General features: G+C 40.6%; 2 protein-coding genes across 2 annotated transcripts; both read left to right on the top strand.

Annotated features, from left to right (window-relative positions):
* Nucleotides 1-38: 38 nt before the first annotated feature.
* On the top strand, nt 39-3,423 carry LOC102720736 (signal peptidase complex subunit 3B-like). Its single transcript, XM_006660897.3, has 6 exons — nt 39-303; nt 507-554; nt 721-783; nt 1,181-1,234; nt 2,031-2,117; nt 2,925-3,423. The coding sequence occupies exons 1-6, from the start codon at nt 178-180 to the stop codon at nt 3,048-3,050; spliced, it is 504 nt and encodes a 167-aa protein (XP_006660960.1). The 5' UTR covers nt 39-177; the 3' UTR covers nt 3,051-3,423.
* Nucleotides 3,424-8,786: 5,363 nt separating this feature from the next.
* Nucleotides 8,787-10,898, top strand: LOC102704643 (trans-cinnamate:CoA ligase, peroxisomal). The gene is made up of 2 exons (XM_040527900.1): nt 8,787-8,984; nt 9,071-10,898. Exons 1-2 carry the CDS (start codon nt 8,787-8,789, stop codon nt 10,583-10,585), a joined length of 1,713 nt encoding a protein of 570 aa, XP_040383834.1. The 3' UTR covers nt 10,586-10,898.
* The last annotated feature ends 8,365 nt before the right edge of the window (nt 10,899-19,263 follow it).

Raw genomic sequence — 19,263 nt, 5'->3', positions numbered from 1 at the left:
TCACGCGACTTCAGTTCGTCTTCCCCAATTGCTAAAAACAAACAAATCTTCCGAGAAAAGGAAAAGGGGGGAGAGAGAGAAGTGAACTCAAGTCGCCGGCGCCGCCGCGGAGAAGAGAATCCCGGCGATCTACGCGACGCGCGGAGAGGGAGCAGCGGCGGCGGCAGCGGGGAGAGGATGCATTCGTTCGGGCACCGCGCCAACGCGGTGGCGACGTTCGCGGTCACCATCCTGGCCGCCATGTGCTTCGCCGCTTCCTTCTCCGACCAGTTCAACTCCCCCTCCCCCACCGCCTCCGTCAAGGTAAACCTCCCCCCCCACCCCCCGCTGCCCGTCGCGCTGTCTCTCCCTAAACCCTCCTCGCCTGCTCTGTACCGATCTCGGCCACCTTAATTCGCCGCCGGCTGCTCGGGGATCTGCGTGCACTCTCTGGTTGATTACCTTGTCCGATCTAGCGCGAATCCTTTCGTCGTTCTTATGCTTTTGTGTGCCTTTCAACTGCGCAGATCCTGAACATAAACTGGTTCCAGAAGGAGGCCAACGGCAACGACGAGGTGATTTCATATCATTTGTTTCCTCATCCTCTTAAATTTTTGCAAACAACATAAGACTTTGTTCAGACATATGCCATGAACTCATACAATTGTTTAAACAACATAAGACTTTGTTCAGACTTCAGAGATATGCCATTAACTCATATGGTTGGTTTATCTCTTGTAGGTTAGCATGACGCTGAACATTTCGGCTGACCTATCGTCCCTGTTCACGTGGAACACAAAACAGGTAAACTGTAGTATTGTCTTATTGTTACTGATACCTTAGCCTAACTGCTTCTTAATTCATATAATTGGGACGTTTGCTTAAGAGTAAAAGGTCTCCCTATAATTCAGCAAGGTAGGATTCTGATGGAAAGATCAAGTAAATTAGTTTATGAGTTATGGCAAAAGGGAAATAGGCTGAACTTTAAAAGTTTAGTTTAAGGCAACTGTAAGACATCGCTTTGGTGGGTTAAACAAAACTAAAATTTGTTGCTGTACTTTCAATCTTTCAGGGCTGTAATCTTGTGTTGCAGAATGATCTCTTGTCATTTTGAACAGAGATTTATTTCTATGCGTTTTAATGCAGTTTTATGTTGTCATTCTACTGAAGTTCTTAACAATACTTCCTTGGATGTTTGTAGGTCTTTGTTTTTGTAGCAGCTGAATATGAGACTCCACAAAATGCCTTGAATCAAGTGAGTCATTGATGATTATAGTTGTATTGATGCTTTGTTATATATTTATTTCAAACATATTTACATGGTTTTCTTCTGTTCTGGAAATGAAATTTCTACATCCATCACTTTGTTTGTGTTTTGGAGTGGGTGCGTTGTCACCAACTCACCGTAGAACCAAGCTGATTTTGCTTCATCATGGATAAATATTTTGTTGTCTGCAGTTCTGCACTAGTTTCTCACATGCTCGTTGCTTTATTTAAGCAGAACTATCCCAAGCTAAACCATAAGTTAAGGGTGAAGTGGGTAGAGTAGTTTCCTCTGCACCCATATGAGTTTGCTTACCACTTTGAAGGGTAGCCAAGCAGATCTCAGTGCTTATTGGCTATCACCAGTTCATAAATGCACACGATGGGTTCAGTCTAATCAATCTGTGGTTTCTATCCTCTTCTATAATCAGTTCTGTAGTTTATTTAGGGAACTCCACCAATACCACTCTAGCGTCCATTACTGCATATTCTCAACCTGAAATAACTCAAACATAAATATGCTAAGGAGTAACACCCCATTTTTTCTTTTGAATTTCGAAACAAATGTATATACTAAAGAGAAGGCATATATTATAGTTTATTATGCACGTTATGACTAAGTGGAACACCTAATATTTAACCCGAACCAATATAATATCAATTTCCATCTATCGGTAATTGACTCATTTTTCTTGTCTGCGGCCACTATCTTTTGTATTTCTAAGGGACTGTCTGTAATTAAGGTTATCTTCAATAATAACTGTAATGATCATGTTGGATTATCACAGGTTTCCCTTTGGGATGGCATTATACCATCAAAAGAGCATGCCAAGTTTTTGATCCATACAACAAACAAGTACAGATTTATTGACCAGGTAAGCACATTGCTTTGGTTGAATGTTAATTTAGTGAAATTCTTCAAACAGGATTAATTCAATTGTAGCTGTCGTTCAGCATTTCAAAGATAAGGGGTTATACATTTCAGGGAAAGAGAGAAGGGTCATTTTGCTTTGAGTAAATTGTTGATATGTCTACTTCATAGTTATGTGCTTGTTCCGAAATCTGTATAAACAAAGGAGGTCATCTTTTAGCTTTTTCATGGAAAAAGCAAAACGGTATATTTGCAAATGAAAAACAATTTGTGAATAAAGTTTTTGCATACACGTACTTAGTGATTTAAAAGCAAAGGATGAAAAATAAACCGCGATGAAAAAAAATCTCAAAATCAACCCCCAATTTAATGTTTCAAATATTGACTTATAAGCATATGCATAAGTGAAAAAATGAGGGTGAAAAGCTTTTCCCCTTTTTGCATATTGTACTTTTGATGGGCTACCTGTGACCGTGAATCATTTTAATCGATAACAATTCGGAGTGCATGAAGGCTCACTTTTCCTCGTATGATGTTTAAGAGAGTATAGGGTTTGTCCTAACTCCTAAGCAGGAAGCACAGATCTGACCATCAACTTTTTGGTGGCAACTCCTGTTATCCCTTAAAGCGTACTGATCTTGGCTGTATAATGTGCATGACATGTTTCTTCCTTCTATTTGTCAACAGATATGTGCTGTTCTTTCTCTGTTCATTGCACACTTATTAGGTTGCAACCATTTATCTAATTATTTGCAGTGTCACGCATTGCTCGTTTACACGTTTGAATGAATGTCCTCCTTTTTGGGTACAGGGAAGTAATCTCAAAGGCAAGGATTTTAACCTGACAATGCACTGGCATATCATGCCCAAAACCGGGAAGATGTTTGCAGACAAGATAGTCATGACAGGTTATCGGCTCCCCGAGCAGTACAGATAGAAGCTGAGTTAGCTCAATGGATGCTTTTCCCTTTCCTATACAAATGCAGTGATTATTGCGGGGCGCAGACATGGGAGAAGGTTTGGTAGCATTAACATTGCCTATGCTAAGCTTTTTCTTCTAATCTTACCCAAACATGTAAGCTTATGTGCTAGCTGAAACCAGGCGATACATATGTTGTTTGACTTGTCATCACTTTGCGATCAGAAGTTGGGAAAGATAACATGGGTGGAAGACGCAACTGTAACAGTGTAGAGCCTTTTGATCGAACCCATGCGTTGCAATCTTGTTAATTTCAATGTTCTTTGTACCGAACTCCCAGTATTTGCAGGTCGAGTTTTGTAGGAAGAGTGCATTGGTTTTTACCCCCTTGGAATGTGAGAACATTGGTTTCAGCTGGGATAGATAGAGAGCCATCTCCATCGGAAGAGCCCTGTGAAATATGCCATGACAAGCACCACTGGCTACTGGTGGTGCCCAGCTCCAGGCCTTCGTGGACGGCGACGACGACGGTGGCGCCTAGGGGGCTCACCCCGAGATTATTTTCGCCGGAGACGGCGAAAATTTAAACAAGCCACACGGACGGGGAGTGGGCGATGGATCACCACTGGTGCTGGCGCCGCCGCATAGGCTCCACCACGTCGCCGGCAGCGGTTCGTGGCCCTGGCCATGGCAGCCATGCGTGCGTCGAGCTGAGATTGCCAGTACTCCACCATTTAGGCTACTTTCTTTACCCAAGATTTTTGTTATATTTGCACGTTTTCTAAATTACTAAATGGTATATTTTTTAAAAAAAATTCTATATAATAATTTATCATCTTGTCTTTTCTAAATAGTTTTTTAACCTTAAAGTGCTAATTCTATTATTTATCCGTTAGTTAGCATCATTACGTGTTCAATTTCTAGGAGAAGGTTAATTTCTTCCCTACCTTTTACCCGAAATGCATGCATGCTCCGTCAAGTAGAAATAGCCGCTGTAAGTTGCTTACCATTTCACTCTTGACCAAGCATAGATACATTTTACATATTTCCTGGACTGATTACACTAACACGAGACCAAGAAAAACTAAAGCACGCATGCACATTTGAATTAATGGAAGTTAAAAGGTGAAAGTTGACACGCTACGGCGCACTTTGAGCTCGCACGCGCTCTGCTAAAATTGACCAAACTGGGAACCTTAATTTGATCCGTGTGCCACCTCCGGCAGTGAAAAGCTTTCCGGAGCTTCCACCAACCTTGAACGGGCCTGATACGTCGATCTAACGACACGAGGGTCTGAAAATTGTTTCTCAGCTTGTGGAAGAATCGACGCAACAACTGGCGACGGTTAACTGGCTTGGGAAGTTAATTTAACATATTATTGCTTTCGTCTTGTTCAACCTAAATTTATAACCTAAATTTATATGAGTGCTAATTAATCTCTATATATAGAACATAGGGTATGTTCTTTTTCTGATAAAAGATTATCTAACTTTTAAATACTTATTTGATAGTATAAAATGATGAAATTAATTAATATAAAACAAAAAAATTTACTCTACAGATATGAAATGATGAACTTTTATATAGAAGCTTTTTGTTAAAAAATATACCGTTTAACGGTTCAGAAAGTATGGACACAAAAGCTGAGTAATAATCTAGCTAAAAGAACACAACCTTATTTACTAACACATGGATGAATTTAGATATAACAAAAAAAATTTATAATATATAATGGACGGAGTATGCAGTGCTCTCTCCTAGCTCTATATTATTCGTTGTTTTGGATAAGATATATGCTAAACTCTTATTTTTTTACTATAAATAGCATTGTATATTCACTGAAAGAAACACGGATATCATATAGATTAATCTTAAAATGAACTTTAATAAATTAATTATTTATTATAAACATCTATTTAATTTGTAATAAAAACAATGGTTAGAACTGTTTTTAAAGAGACCGTGTCGTTTTTTAAAAAGGATTAATATTTTTAAATTGAAGGAATACAAGATTAGTGAATGTGTAAAAGGATTGCACACCTTTCACGCATGTTGGGAGTTGCCAAGCAGTGAACGGTGCTTATCAGCGAATAAAATTTTGTTTAGAACGCCCGTAATTAGCAAACGATTTGGACTGCCGGTTTAACAATAATGAATTAACAGAGTAGTTGGCAGGTTACTTATTCCGGTCAACTAATCGCTCATCTTTTTCTTCTATTTATTCTTATAATTAAGCCAAAATTTAAAATTTTAAACTTAAATTTAAAGACTGATTTTAATATATTTTTCATCGTAGTTTATTTTTCAGTAATTATTTTTTAATTACTAAAAATACAAATATATATATATATATATGTTTTATTCATAAATTATTTTTCGTTAGCAACTATCTCATTCGACTCGATCACCCTAGGCATGACCGGAGCAGTTTGGTACGTATACTAGCTAGCAAGAAATAGAATTAAAAGCAGCAGGCGAAAATTCCTGTTGTCTGCATGTGGCAGACCAGTTGAGCATGCACCGTAATTCCGTGAGGTTTGACCGGCCGGATCAACGCGCGGAGAGGCAGCGGCAGCGGCAGCTCACCGGTGGTGGATACATGGATCGTCGTCGTCGTCGTCGCCGCCGTCGCCGTCGTCGCGCGCGTTGAATCTGCCAGTTTGTTTGGTTGGTACGGTGAAGCGATCGAGTTTTTTTTTGGCAGCTGGTAGTTCAATTCGTTTGTGAATTCCGGTGACTAGCTAGGCAGCAGCGTCCGTCCGTGTGGTGCCGGTCGGCGGTCACAACGCCGGCGACCGACGCACGCACAGACCGACGCAGAGAAGTCATCGTCTCTTCTCCGGCGCTCGCTTGCTTTGACGATGGAAGTCGGCGGCCACTAGCTTCAACTGTTTGCACGCAATTTCCATGGATTTTCTTTCAGACTTTCACCTGAAAATTAAAGATACGGAATGCCTGATTGGTCCACCGGTCTTTACATATGCGGAAAGCCGTCAAGCTAGCTAGCACACCGGAATTAACCGATCGATCGATCGATCAATCGAGATGTGCTCATGATAGTATTTGAGAGATATGTCTAAAATTGATCCTGATAACTTAATTCTGAGAATTAGGCTAAAAAATATAGCTCCAACAGGTTACCAAATTCATTCCTAATATTTACCCATGTTTAAAATTAGCTCGATTGCATCCTAAATTTAGGGCAAGAAAATGTGTTTCTAATACAAGTTATTTATTTTTAGATTTCTGTTAGATAAGTGTGTAATTTTTATGTCTAATATTCTTTTAGATAAATCCAATATAAACTTTTGGAAAGTAAAATATTATGGTTCTCTTTGGGATGCTATACTATGAGTATATGACACTGCCGACGACTGACTGAGCGGGTCGAGTTGCCGGATTAGAATTACGCGGAGAATTAATGTAATCAGTCTTGCTACGCATGTCTGCTGCTGAAATGCTATAACGCTTATTCACGGCACTGTGGCAGATCATGTACAGAAACTTTACTGTCATTATGAAAATACTTTCTCCGATTAAAAATATTTATCGTTTATTATAAGATTTAGTCAAATTTCTAAAGTTTCGATCATTCATAATATGTTTAATGCTTAGTTTAGACAAAATAAATTCTCCTTGAAAAATACTATTTTAATAGCATAAACTCATGAGATCTATAAATTTAATTCAACATAAAATTCTTTACTGAAATTTTAAAATTTTAACTAAATCTTATTCTAAATGATAAATATTTTTTGACCAAGCAAAACAGTATCTATAGGTATTTTTTGCTTGCTCATAGTTTGTTGCTATTGATACATACTTCATATTTGTGATTGAATGGAAACCCTCGGGTATCGTAAAAATAACTAGTCCATTTGGTCTTTTTTTAGGAACACAGTACAACGCACGCACACTCTCTCCTCTCCTAAGAACGCACGTACACAAACCCTATCCTTATGAGCATCTCCGAAGACTGATCAGTGAGGACGGCGCCTACCCCTGAAAGCACAAAGCCGTTAGAAAATCCTAGAATATTCGCTCCAACCAGGAGTCGAATACGTGCTACTAAGGCCCTTGAAACCACTAGTCTACATGCCCTTTCACAACTAATCCATTTGGTCTTAGGTATATGAAGTTTACTATAAAATTCGGTCAAACATTTGAAATTATAACCAACAACTTTATTGAAAAGATGAGCTTTTTTACCATCATTAAAAAAATAACTTAAGATACCATATTTTCTAGTGTAAAAATTTAGTACATAAAATATTTTAAGTTACCGAAATTTTTATTACCTTGAATTATTTTTAAGAATAATAAAAAAACCTTTTACATTAGCACTTTTCAAGACATACATACATGCATGTACGCACGGGCTCTTCCCTTATGTTATCCTCCTATCTTTCAGAAAGATATGTGGGCTCTTTTGTACCTCTAAAAAATGATCAAGGGTTGGCGGTGTAGATTCACCGATGTCCACATACCACTACTATTTTTAACTGATCCGATTATTACTACTGGGAGCAGTTACTCTCCCTGTTAACAGGTCCAGTTAGTGGAAGTGGGTCCCGAAAAAAAATCTAAGACATTTTTTTTCCGCTTGAGATTCTTATTATTAGTAAGCCGAAAAAACATATAGATTACTTTTATAGATTATTTTTATAGCTTATTATAATCTGGATGATGGATTATTATATTCCACTAAGCTCACCAATGAGAGCTTATTATTATTATTATTATTAGATGGCAAAAGATCCACTGTCATTGATTACTTCTAATTAATTATCTGACTTGCCACCGTGCATCTAAAAATAGTTGAGAGTATTCTATACTTTAGTCATGTAAACTCAATAATCCAGATTTTCAATAATCTAAAGAAAAAAACAACTTACAATTTATTCTTCTCCAACAGCTTATAATAATCTAGTTTGTAATAATCTAACTCAATAAGTTTATTATAATAATCCCAAGCCGAAAGAAACATGACCTTAAGTAACCAGGTTATGAAATTATTAGCTGAATAGCTTGTTAATGTAAATTGTTGCTTATTTATCGGTTGCATGCAAACAACTTCCAGGATTGAGTTTCTTGCTCGTACGTACCTGAATTTTCCCCCATGTAGAGTTTTTTTCACGGCAGTAATATATAAGCAAATAGATGCTCTATATATAAATAAAGTTATGATGATTAGAATTTAAAAAATGGACTGAAGAGGATATGCATCAATTCTTGGGGCGATTGTTCATCATATTTGAAAACAAAAAATAGTTTGTAAATAAAACGTTTATATATGTATTCTTAGCGATCAAAAAGCCAAACTGAAAAATAAATTTTAGTGAAAAAAAATCGATAAATTAAGATTAAAAATTTAAATTTTAGTTTAAGCTAAAGCAGAAACGGAAAAAATTGGAGGTGTCATGCTAGTTACACGTTGCCCATCAATGATACAATTATATTCTTTTCTTTAATCTTACGTGAACAACAACACTCCCTTTAATTTACACCTTACAATGTTTAAGAAAATGCACCACTAACCCGTCAGCTACGCCATCTCTCCTTCCAACACTATAAAACCACGATCTTGCACGCACACTCCTCTCATTCGCACACACCCTATGCTGCTTGATCGCCATTAGCAAGCAAGCTTAGCTATCGATCTCTTGCTTGCACTGCTAGCTTAGCTTTCTGCTTCATCTCAAGAAAACCTAAGAAATTAGTATTGATCAAGCTGCAGGCAGCAGCAACAGGACATGGATAGCCTGCCTAAGAGAGACGCCAACTACGTCCCTCTTAGCCCCGTCACCTTCCTGACGAGGGCCGCCAATGTCTACGCCGATCGCATCTCCGTCGTGTACGGCGCCACCAGCTTCACGTGGCGGCAGACGCACCGCCGCTGCCGGCGACTCGCCGCCGCCCTCCAGGCGCTCGCGGTCTCCAAGAACGACGTCGTGAGTAGACGAGACGTCGAGCTCTCCATGCATTAATTCCACGTGCGAATTGGATTGATTGGTTGTGTTTGTTTGTTTGTTGTCAGGTGTCCGTTCTTGCGCCCAACACGCCGGCGCTGTACGAGCTGCACTTCGCCGTGCCGATGGCCGGCGCGGTGATCAACGCCATCAACACCCGCCTCGACGCGGCGAACGTGGCCTCCATCATCAAGCACGCCGAGCCGAAGGTGCTGTTCGTCGACTACCAGTACATCCGCGTCGCCACCGACGCGGTCAAGGCTGTCATGGGGGAGGTCCGGGCGTTGCCGCTGCTCGTCGTCATCGACGACATCGACAGGCCGACGGGTGCTCGCGTGGGCGAGCTCGAGTACGAGCAGCTGGTGGCGCGGGGCGATCCGGCGAGGTATCCGCCTCGGCCGGTGGAGGACGAGTGGGACGCCGTCGCGCTCAACTACACCTCCGGCACGACGTCGGCGCCCAAGGGCGTCGTGTACAGCCACCGCGGCGCGTACCTGAACACCATGGGCCTTCTTCTCCAGTGGGGCGTCGGCCACGAGCCGATCTACCTGTGGTCGCTCCCGATGTTCCACTGCAATGGCTGGACCTTCACCTGGGGCGTGGCGGCGCGCGGCGGCACGAACGTCTGCATCCGCGCGCCGACCGCCGACGCCATGTACTCGGCCTTCGCCGCGCACGGCGTCACCCACATGTGCGCCGCGCCGGTGCTCTTCAACATCCTCCTCGAGGCGTGCCGGGAGCCGCTGCCACGCCCCGTGGAGGTGCTCACCGGCGGCGCGCCGCCGCCAGCGGCGCTCCTCGAGCGCGTCGAGCGGCTCGGCTTCCACGTCACGCACGCCTACGGCATGACGGAGGCGACCGGCGTGGTGATGGTGTGCGAGTGGCGCGAGCAGTGGGACGCCCTGCCGCCGTCGGAGCGCGCGCGGCTCAAGGCCCGGCAGGGCGTGAGCGCTCTCACCCTCGCCGACGCCGACGTGAAGGACCTCAAGACCATGAAGAGCGTTCCCCGCGACGGCGCCACCATGGGCGAGGTCGTGCTCCGCGGCAGCAACGTCATGAAGGGGTACCTCAGGAACCCGCGCGCCACCGCGGACGCGTTCCGGGACGGGTGGTTCCTCACCGGCGACGTGGGGGTCATCCACCCGGACGGGTACGTGGAGATCAAGGACCGGTCCAAGGACGTGATCATCTCCGGCGGCGAGAACATCAGCAGCGTGGAGGTGGAGGCCGCGCTGTACCAGCACCCGGCGGTGCGGGAGGTGGCGGTGGTGGCCATGCCGCACCCGCACTGGGGCGAGACGCCGTGCGCGTTCGTGTCGCTGAAGCGGGAGTTCTCCGGCGCCGGCGAGGTGAGCGAGCAGGAGGTGGTGTCCTTCTGCCGGAACAGGATGGCGCACTTCATGGTGCCGCGGAAGGTGGTATTCGTCGAGGAGCTGCCCAAGAACTCGACGGGGAAGGTGCAGAAGCTCGCGCTGCGCGACATGGCGCGAGGCCTCCGCCTCAGGGCGGCCGACAAGGCGACGCCGCCGGCCGCCCCTGGCCCTGCCCGCCATGGAGCATCGACTCCAGCTGCTAGGCTTTGACTTTCTGCTGACGTGTCCTGCACGGTTTTGCTAACGGTTCCTCGATCCGCTCTGAGATTCGTGCCAGAAGGATCAAAGAAAAAAAAAATCAAATCACACGTGTGGTCGGGTCATTCCTCACGTGCATAACCACTACTACTCTGCTTCACGTTTTTCTTTAAAAAAAGTCAGTCACAGTACATTTAATCATGGTTATATATGTTAAGATACATTGTAATTGTAATTATGCTATAGTGAAAAAAATATGCTGTATGATATAAATGGACAGTCCCGTCAAGAAACTATGTACACTGGTTTATGTCAGTACATGACACTGGACTTATTATTTGGAGAATAAGAAATTAAAAGTAAATGTCTTACGTGACTAGCCAATTCATTAATCTGTACACTAGGATGCATTCTTTTTAATTTTTCTTGGTTTTGCGCGCATATATTTCTAAAACTATTTCAAATATATATATATATATATATATATATATATAATTTCTCGTCTGTCAAAATATATTTCTAACCTTATGATAGTTAAATATTAGGTTAAATACAAGATAAATTATATACGTAGATTTGTCTCGAAAACAAGTACGACAATATTATAAACTTATAAGGTTTTATAAATTTATTTTAACACAAAATCGAATGGAATTCTAAAAATCCTAAATGATAAATATTTTTAACTAGAGATAGTACTAGCAAGAGATGTGATCAAAGAAATATAGTATTTCCTCCGGTTCTCAATAGACGGTGTTGTTAAATGTTTGACCATTTCTTTTATTAAAAATTCACATGTTATCATTTGTTTTGGGTGATATGTTTTTATCATTTAATATTCTTTAAGCATGACACATTATTTTACTTATACATAATTGTCTAACATATATTTAATATATATTTAATAGTCAATGACACTGTCTACTAACTACCCGAGGAAGTGTGTATTAGAAAAATAAATGAAAATGTACGCACCCATATACAGTTACACTCTGTACGTAGTAGCTTTAAAAAATTCCCAGTTGGAGATCGATTAAGATCGTTGTCACGCTGAGCGCATGCCAATTAATTTAGGGGCTGTTTAGTTCCCAAAATTTTTGTTAAATATGTGATCCGAATTTTAACTGAAATTATATTCGGATTAGTTTTCAAGTAGGTTTTTCCCATTTGTTTCCTACTAGGAGTCAGATTAGTTTTCTAATAGGATTCTTTCGTCTTATCCTATTAGGACTTTTAGATTTTCCCCTTATATATACTCTTGTAGTCTGTATGGGAAGAGACGAGTTCTTATTGTTTTTCTTGTATTGTAATCATATCCTCATAGTGGTTATTGCCGGTTGGCGCCCGTGGTTTTTTCCCGCAAGGGTTTTCCACGTTAAATTCGTGTCTCGTTTGTGCCTTTGTTTCTAATAATTTTTTCTCAAAAACATCGCATCGAATCTTTGTACATCTAAATGAAACATTAAATATATAAACATTAAAACTAATTACATAGCTATGGAGTAAATAGTGAGACGAATCTTTTGAGTCTAATTAAGACATGATTAGCCATAAATGCTGCAGTAACTAACATGTGCTAATGACGGATTAATTAGACTCAAAAGATACGTCTCGTGATTTATAGGCGGAATCTGAAATTTATTTTGTAATTAGACTAAGTTTAATACTTCAAATATGTGTTTAAAATTTTAATGTGATGTTTTTGCAAACCAAACAACCCGTTACTCGGAGGAGTTATCCCTAATTTCATTTCATAGTACAAGCTCCGAGGAAAAACGAAATAAATGTCACTGTTTGGTCGTCTTTTCATGTGTGTTGTCCTAGCTATATGTGTGCGCCAATTATTTATCAGTGGCGAGGTTTCAGAACCACCGGTTCTGTAATGGTTAATAGTACGTTCGACTGAGATGTCACTGTTTCTCTTAGAAAATCATAACGTGCTCTCGTGAACAAATCGCCAGGATCAATCCTGACCTGATAGACAGCATCCTTATCAATTTTTTTTATCATGAAAAATAGAAAAGAAATCATCTGCTACGGGATGCATATTTATGCAACAAATATTTTATGTTTGTGATCGTGTTTGGATGGGGCGATCGTCTATGAAAAAAAGTCAAACGGAATAATTTATGAATAAATTTTTTATATATGTACTTCTAGTGATCTAAAATTTAAGTCTAGAAAATAAACTTAAGCAAAAAACATAAAATTACTTAAAATTTAAGTCTGGAAAATAAACTTAAGTAAAAACATAAAATTACTTAAAATTTAATGTTAAAAATTTAAAATTTGGTCAATAGATAGAATAGATAGAAGTGAAAAGATTAGGTGAATTTGTTTAAGCTGCAGTGCTACCAAGGATTCATGTGCACGCAACATTATTTATTGGGGGGAAATCTCGTCCATGTAGAGATGAAATCTTCAACTGTAGCTCCCGCGGCTTTTAATGATTTCCCCTTTTTCTTTCTTTGGGGAATTTCGATCGTCACTGTTCAAGTTCTAGGCTAAACCTGCCAGAGATTGAAGCAAAATTTGTGTTTCTTGGCGCTGCCTTAAGAAACAGCACTGCCTTGCATGCTAGACTACAGATTAGAAAGCTAGTAGATGCAAACGCTGACATTGTAATAGTTCATCGCTCGATCAGGATGAGCTCGTCGCCTGCCTGCCTGACCTGATTGGATGATTGTTCTTGGAGAGATCTGAGTAGCTCACAATCACATTGTATTTGTAGATGGTGTTGTGTAGGTTCGAAACAGAGTTAAACAGACCTAGACTTATCAGAAGAGGGTGAATGGTAGATTGAACCAAAACACAAAAATCTTTTAACGGAAATAAAAGATTATCTCTGATTACGTCGCTCCTGAGATTACCTTGATCACGTCACTCCTGTGTTACCAATCAGATCATCGAGATCCAGAGAAAACCACCAGTAGATAAAAACACAAAACGTAGATTAAATGATCTGAACTTTATTGCTTCAACTGGTATTTACAAAGTGCACCAACAGCATTCTCAAAATTATCGATCTAAAATCAACAACTAAATCTCACCAAAAAATACACCGGGGGCATATCTCTCGGTATCTATTTATATCAACAAAACTATCTCTGACTAGAAATCAGACTTCTTATCTTACTAGGACTCATCTCCAAAATTATCTCTAATTAAAATCCAAAACCAAACCTCGGTGCTACAGTAACACGGCTGCTACAGTATCCCGAATACATGAGCTACAGTGCCCGTGTCGTTGCTACAGTAATCTGACTAGTATAGTAGCCCCGCAAGTACTGTATCGACACGTACTGTAGCAACTTTCTTTCCTATTTCTCATCTAATTTTTATCCAATTTACTTCACGATTTTTCCGGCGCTTACACATGTAACATGTGAAGCCCGTTTTGATTCAATTCCACACGGTGTTTCTCCACCATGTGCCACCTCATATTTAACATCGTTACCCGGCATTCTCGATCGTCCGGACCTCGGCTCCTCCTCGAGCTTAGTCACGATCCCACCGTCGTTGACCGATATTGACTTCCGAGAATCACGACTCTAGTCCAACCATGTCACATGGCATCCCGACCATCCAGACCTCGGTTTCTCCCTGAACTTAGTCATGGTACATCCTGACCATCCAGACCTCGGTTCCTCCCTAAACCTAGTCATGGTCCTTAACAGCCATTGACCATAGTTAACTTCAAGTCACCTGCACACATAGAGACAAACCAACTGTTTCTGAACACAGATATCGCAACCTGACCCACATTAGTCACACATACTCACACCAACACCATAACCGTTTCAAACCAAATTCTATCAATTTACAAGCCAATTGTCCATCACAAAATATTGATCGTGACTATGATCTTATGTGCTGGTCATTTGATATGGCATTGGTTACTTCTGACACTGAACAAAGCTGGGTTTCGTCAGGCATTCACTGGGCCGTCTCCTTTCTGGTGCAATAGTCGATTTTAGTTTTTTTCTACCTAAATTTACCAGCAGAGCTACTGCCAACGCATCGTGTCAAAAAAAAGAGGAAAACAACTTCTTTTTTAGTGGAGAAGATGCATTCAGCATTACTGCAGTCCAACAGATTGTGGCATGAACGATTTTAATCTGAACTGCAGCAAATGCCTCTCTTTGACTTCTCCTACTACTATATACCTGAATTTACTGAGCTGCGCATGCAATTAAACGTCTATTTGAAGAAAGCATCTACAGTGTTTATGCCTGAAGAAAGCACCAACAGTGTTTTGAAGAAAGCAAGCATTGTAGAAAGCTTATCACCCAATAACCACAAGCTGGATTCTAGATTTCTAGTAGTTTCTTCACTGAAATTATCAGGTGCAGGAGATATTTAACCAGGCAGACTTGCAAATAACATTACACACACACACACACACCTGTTGGTGAGTTGTCCATAGTTTATAGATAAATCATGAGGTTTAGGAGTAATTACAAACGGCAATGTGCATGCTCAGTAATAAACCAACAGTATGATGACTGCAAGTGATGCAAAGCCCAGTAAGAGAGAGTTTTCTCGGGCTGAAACCCATAGGAAGCCATGTGCCCATCCATGCCTACGATATCTCTGGGCCGAGCTTAACATTAGCTAGAGAAGGCCCATTAATCTACTTGAATCTGTAGGCCCAATAAAGGTATCAACCAGGTGAGCCAGCCCAGAAAAACCTGAGGCTTTTTTCCCATCATAAAGAGGTACCACTTTATCTATGTAAAATTTGGTAACTGCTAGTACTTAAGATGTCAAGAGATACTAAATTTTACATAGAAAATAGTGATACCTCTTGGTACCTAAAATTGGTCCACAAACAATATCTCCGGATTTGGCAAAAGTGGTCGGTAAACCGACAAAACCTGATAAAAGACAAACACTTTTTCTCATAAGAAATAATTCGAAAACCAATTTAGTTTTTGTTGAACTCGACGAAAAAAAGCGGTGCAAGATGGCAGGGGCTACGTTTGGGCGCGTTTAATTTGGGCAGCCACGCATCGATCGGCGGTACCACATCGTACTGATCGATGCATGGCACACGGCAATTATCTGGGACAGACGGACGGTCAGTGATCACGCACGTACACCGTGATTATTCCCTGCACGTTTGTACGTACGTACGTACGTGTGCAAAATGACGTACCCACGTCCTTGGTCGAGCTGTACATGGCACACAAAACTGTACTGCCACTGCATCTGCATGCACATACGATCGATGGATATATGAACGTACGTACAGTTTGTTTGAACCTGACAGTATCTGCATGCACCATGTACGGGTAGTGTTCTTTCTAAAATATAAATATTTTTAGACTGTTGAGTATATATTAAAGGTAAGAAAAAATAGTTAGAGTTGTTGGGTGAAATGATAGGATGGGATAAAATAGTAAGAACTTTGAATTTATGTTTTGATATATAATTTAAATATTAAAAATAATTATATTCCAAAACAGATATGATTCCTGGAGGAATTGATCGATCTGGTGATCGATCGATCAGCGCAGCATGCAGCGGGAACAAAGGGAGGCATATATCCATCAGCACCTGCTGCATGCTGGTACGTGCAATTACTCCTCATGCATGGTCGGCCGGCGACAACCGGAATATCGCAATATTACAACATTATATCAGTGCCATCCGGCTTATGCATACGTATGTTCAGTACATATCAAGAAAAAAATGTTCTCATATCACTCCATCGAATATCTATTTATTTCTTCCAGGTTATTTAAAAGCTGTTAATTAAAAGTTTTAAAAAAATTAATAAGTTAGATTAATCTCCCTCCGTCCCTAAATGTTTGACGTCGTTAATTTTTTATATACGTTTGACCATTCGTCTTATTAATTTTTTTAAAAAAATATGTAAATCTATATATACGCATAAAAATATACTTAACAATAAATGAAATGATAAAAAATAATTAATAATTTTGAAACTTTTTTAATAAAACGAATGGTCAAACTTGCAAAAAAAATCAACGACGTCAAACATTTAAAGACGAAGGTAGTATAAGATATCACTTTAAATTTAGCTGTAACAAAAATATCAAATCTAACCATGAGTGTGCGCATGCTGGTTTCAGTTTAAGTGTATGTATGTATGTATGTATGTATGTATGTACGCAGCGGAGGTATCATTCGGACGTCAAGCGGTGAATGATTCACCATGCAGACTACGACGAGCTATTTCATCGATCTGGACCCCATATATGCGTATGCAGCGCATGGCATGTTTCGCTACACCCCGACACGATGTTTCTTCGCTTCTTACGATCGAGAGGAGGGTTTGCATATGCGTACGTACGTACGCCCTCACTGGTACTCTTTCTCACCCTACGCCGACACGAGCAAGCACACTGGTCGCTAGAGCGGAGTGCTCGCTAGCTAGCGCCTATATATGACTCTCGCAGGTAGTTTCATCCTTCTCACCGCCTCCCTGAGAACCGTACGTGGCGGTGCCATTTTTATGTGTTGCCTGCCGTCTTCCTATGATCTCTATGATCTCTAGTAGCCCACGGACCCCTTGCCACCATTAGCATCATCTTCATGGAAAACGGTTTTTAGCACACGGGTATATATACACCCGTGTACTTGTATGGAATCTAAATAGTCATTAAAAGTATAAAAAAATTTGACAAGATAGATTAATATGAGTTATTTCACTCCACAAACATGCAAGATTAAATTCAACTTTTACAAGTTGTAGCAAAAAAAAACAAACAAAACTGAAACTAAGCATACGCATATTCATAATTATTTTTGTTATTTTTGCTACAACTCGTAGAAGTTGAATTTAAACGTGCATGTTAGCGGAGTGAAATAACTCATATTAAACTATCTTCTTAAATTTTTTTATATTTTTTGATAACTATTTAGATGATATGCAAGCAACGGGTGTACGCATACTCGTGTAATAAAAAAACTGCCTCCTCATCTTCATGGCTTAATGACACCTCCGTCGCTCACAGCCATCACTCTAAGCTTAGGAAAACCCCCCCCCCCCCCTCTCATCTCAACTTATACTACCCTGAAACCTAAACCATAAGTCTTTTGTTAGATTTGGGAGGTGTCACTGCAGAAGAGGACGAGTTTGCCATCGCTTGTGTCACGCCCAAGATTCTAGACTGTTTAAACCATACGTACAAAACCACAAAGATTAATCGACAGCTATTATTATCCCTGTTTCATGTTACAAGAGGTTTTGGTTTCCCTAGATTCGTATAGATACTAGCTAATTAATCTATATATGTATAAACAATAGTTCATATATGAATGTAGTACAAACCAAAATGTGTCCCTAACACAATTAAATTGGGATAGACGCACGTACGTACATTCGTGATGAAGCTGTACATGTTGACGGGCCGATGGGCTATGAATTGAGATCGAGGAATCGAAGGGTTGGCGAGTGGGGATAGCGGGGAGAAGACAAAGGGGGCGCGTTGGCCCATGCATGCGACGTACTCACTCGATCAGCTCTCGCGTGTCCGTGAGAGATGGATGGAAATCAAGCGAGCGACGATAGCGGCTAGCGTCCGTCCAAGCGGAGACAAAGATGCAAGAAGAATCGAACGAACAGCTGCTGCTGGGCAATCCCCATGCCAGCGCCCCCTTTTCAGCGCAACAAAGGGGTCTTGCTGCTGCTGCTGCTGCTCTCTCTCTAGCCCCCATCTCTACTAGCTTAGCTTTGCTTCACTCCCATCCTTCTCTTCCTCCTCCATTTTCTACACTGTTCATGCTCTCTAGCTCACGACTTGGCCCCATCTTGATTCTTCCATGTATATGTATGCTCCCATTTGGCTCTGTGTTTATGGAGAGGTCAATTACACTTCCATTATTTAAGAAATGGGTCGGATGCGCACATCTAATTCATTTTATTAGAAAAATAATTCATTTCAAGTAATTGATGGTTTATGTAGCTATAGCGGTGTATTTTTACTAGTTGTTATATGTGTCTCTAGAATGTACTGCACAAGCATGTGTATTGATATTGTTATTCGACAAAGAGATTTAGTACTATAACTGAAGATGAAGTTTCAACGTCTGTCTAAGGCCTGTGTTTCTTAGTTGACTAAAAAAATCCTTTTTGAGCTCAAATACGCTTCACACATTTTAAATTTATATTATTGTAAGATCGATACTTCATATCAACATCAAATATGTAACTTTCGGTGATGGTTACCTTATATACGGACAAAATAATAACGATTCGTTTGTGACATTAAAGCAAAATATGTATCTAAACTAAAATAATATCCAAGGACCAGGTAAATAGGTAATTACAAAAGAGATGACCAAGTTATCTCAAATACACATGCCATGGGCTAGTTTGACATCCTTTATAACCGATGACTTTGTATGTACTAGCTAGCTAGGAGTACACATGTTATTTGGTGAGCTTAGCAATTCGTATAGCCTACAACGATGAGGACATGACCAACTTTTTTGTGGGAGAAAGGAGGGAAGGAAAGTAGTAATTGATTATACACTTGGTGGTCCTTTTCATCTTTTGAGTCACCTTGATTTGGCTTATTCTACCGGCATCATCAGGGCTCAATCATCACTCCAGTTGCACCCTTTCTCTATTTATTATATAGATTAGTGGTGCACCATCCGTTCTAAAATATAAGTACTACTCTGATTTAAATTTTATATCATAATATAAGTATTTGTGT

Source organism: Oryza brachyantha, chromosome 9 (assembly GCF_000231095.2).
Source record: "Oryza brachyantha chromosome 9, ObraRS2, whole genome shotgun sequence".
NCBI lineage: Eukaryota > Viridiplantae > Streptophyta > Magnoliopsida > Poales > Poaceae > Oryza > Oryza brachyantha.
Note: the sequence above shows the minus strand (reverse complement) of the source record. Positions and strands in the feature narration are given on the sequence as shown.

What these genes read in the sequence shown, in the direction of transcription:
- LOC102704643 (XM_040527900.1), top strand. Translation starts at nt 8,787, where the DNA reads ATGGATAGCCTGCCTAAGAGAGACGCCAACTACGTCCCTCTTAGCCCC. An exon ending in CGGTCTCCAAGAACGACGTC is followed by an intron (nt 8,985 to 9,070) that starts GTGAGTAGACGA and finishes GTTTGTTGTCAG; the next exon opens with GTGTCCGTTCTTGCGCCCAA.
- LOC102720736 (XM_006660897.3), top strand. Translation starts at nt 178, where the DNA reads ATGCATTCGTTCGGGCACCGCGCCAACGCGGTGGCGACGTTCGCGGTC. An exon ending in CCCCCACCGCCTCCGTCAAG is followed by an intron (nt 304 to 506) that starts GTAAACCTCCCC and finishes TCAACTGCGCAG; the next exon opens with ATCCTGAACATAAACTGGTT. An exon ending in AGGCCAACGGCAACGACGAG is followed by an intron (nt 555 to 720) that starts GTGATTTCATAT and finishes TATCTCTTGTAG; the next exon opens with GTTAGCATGACGCTGAACAT.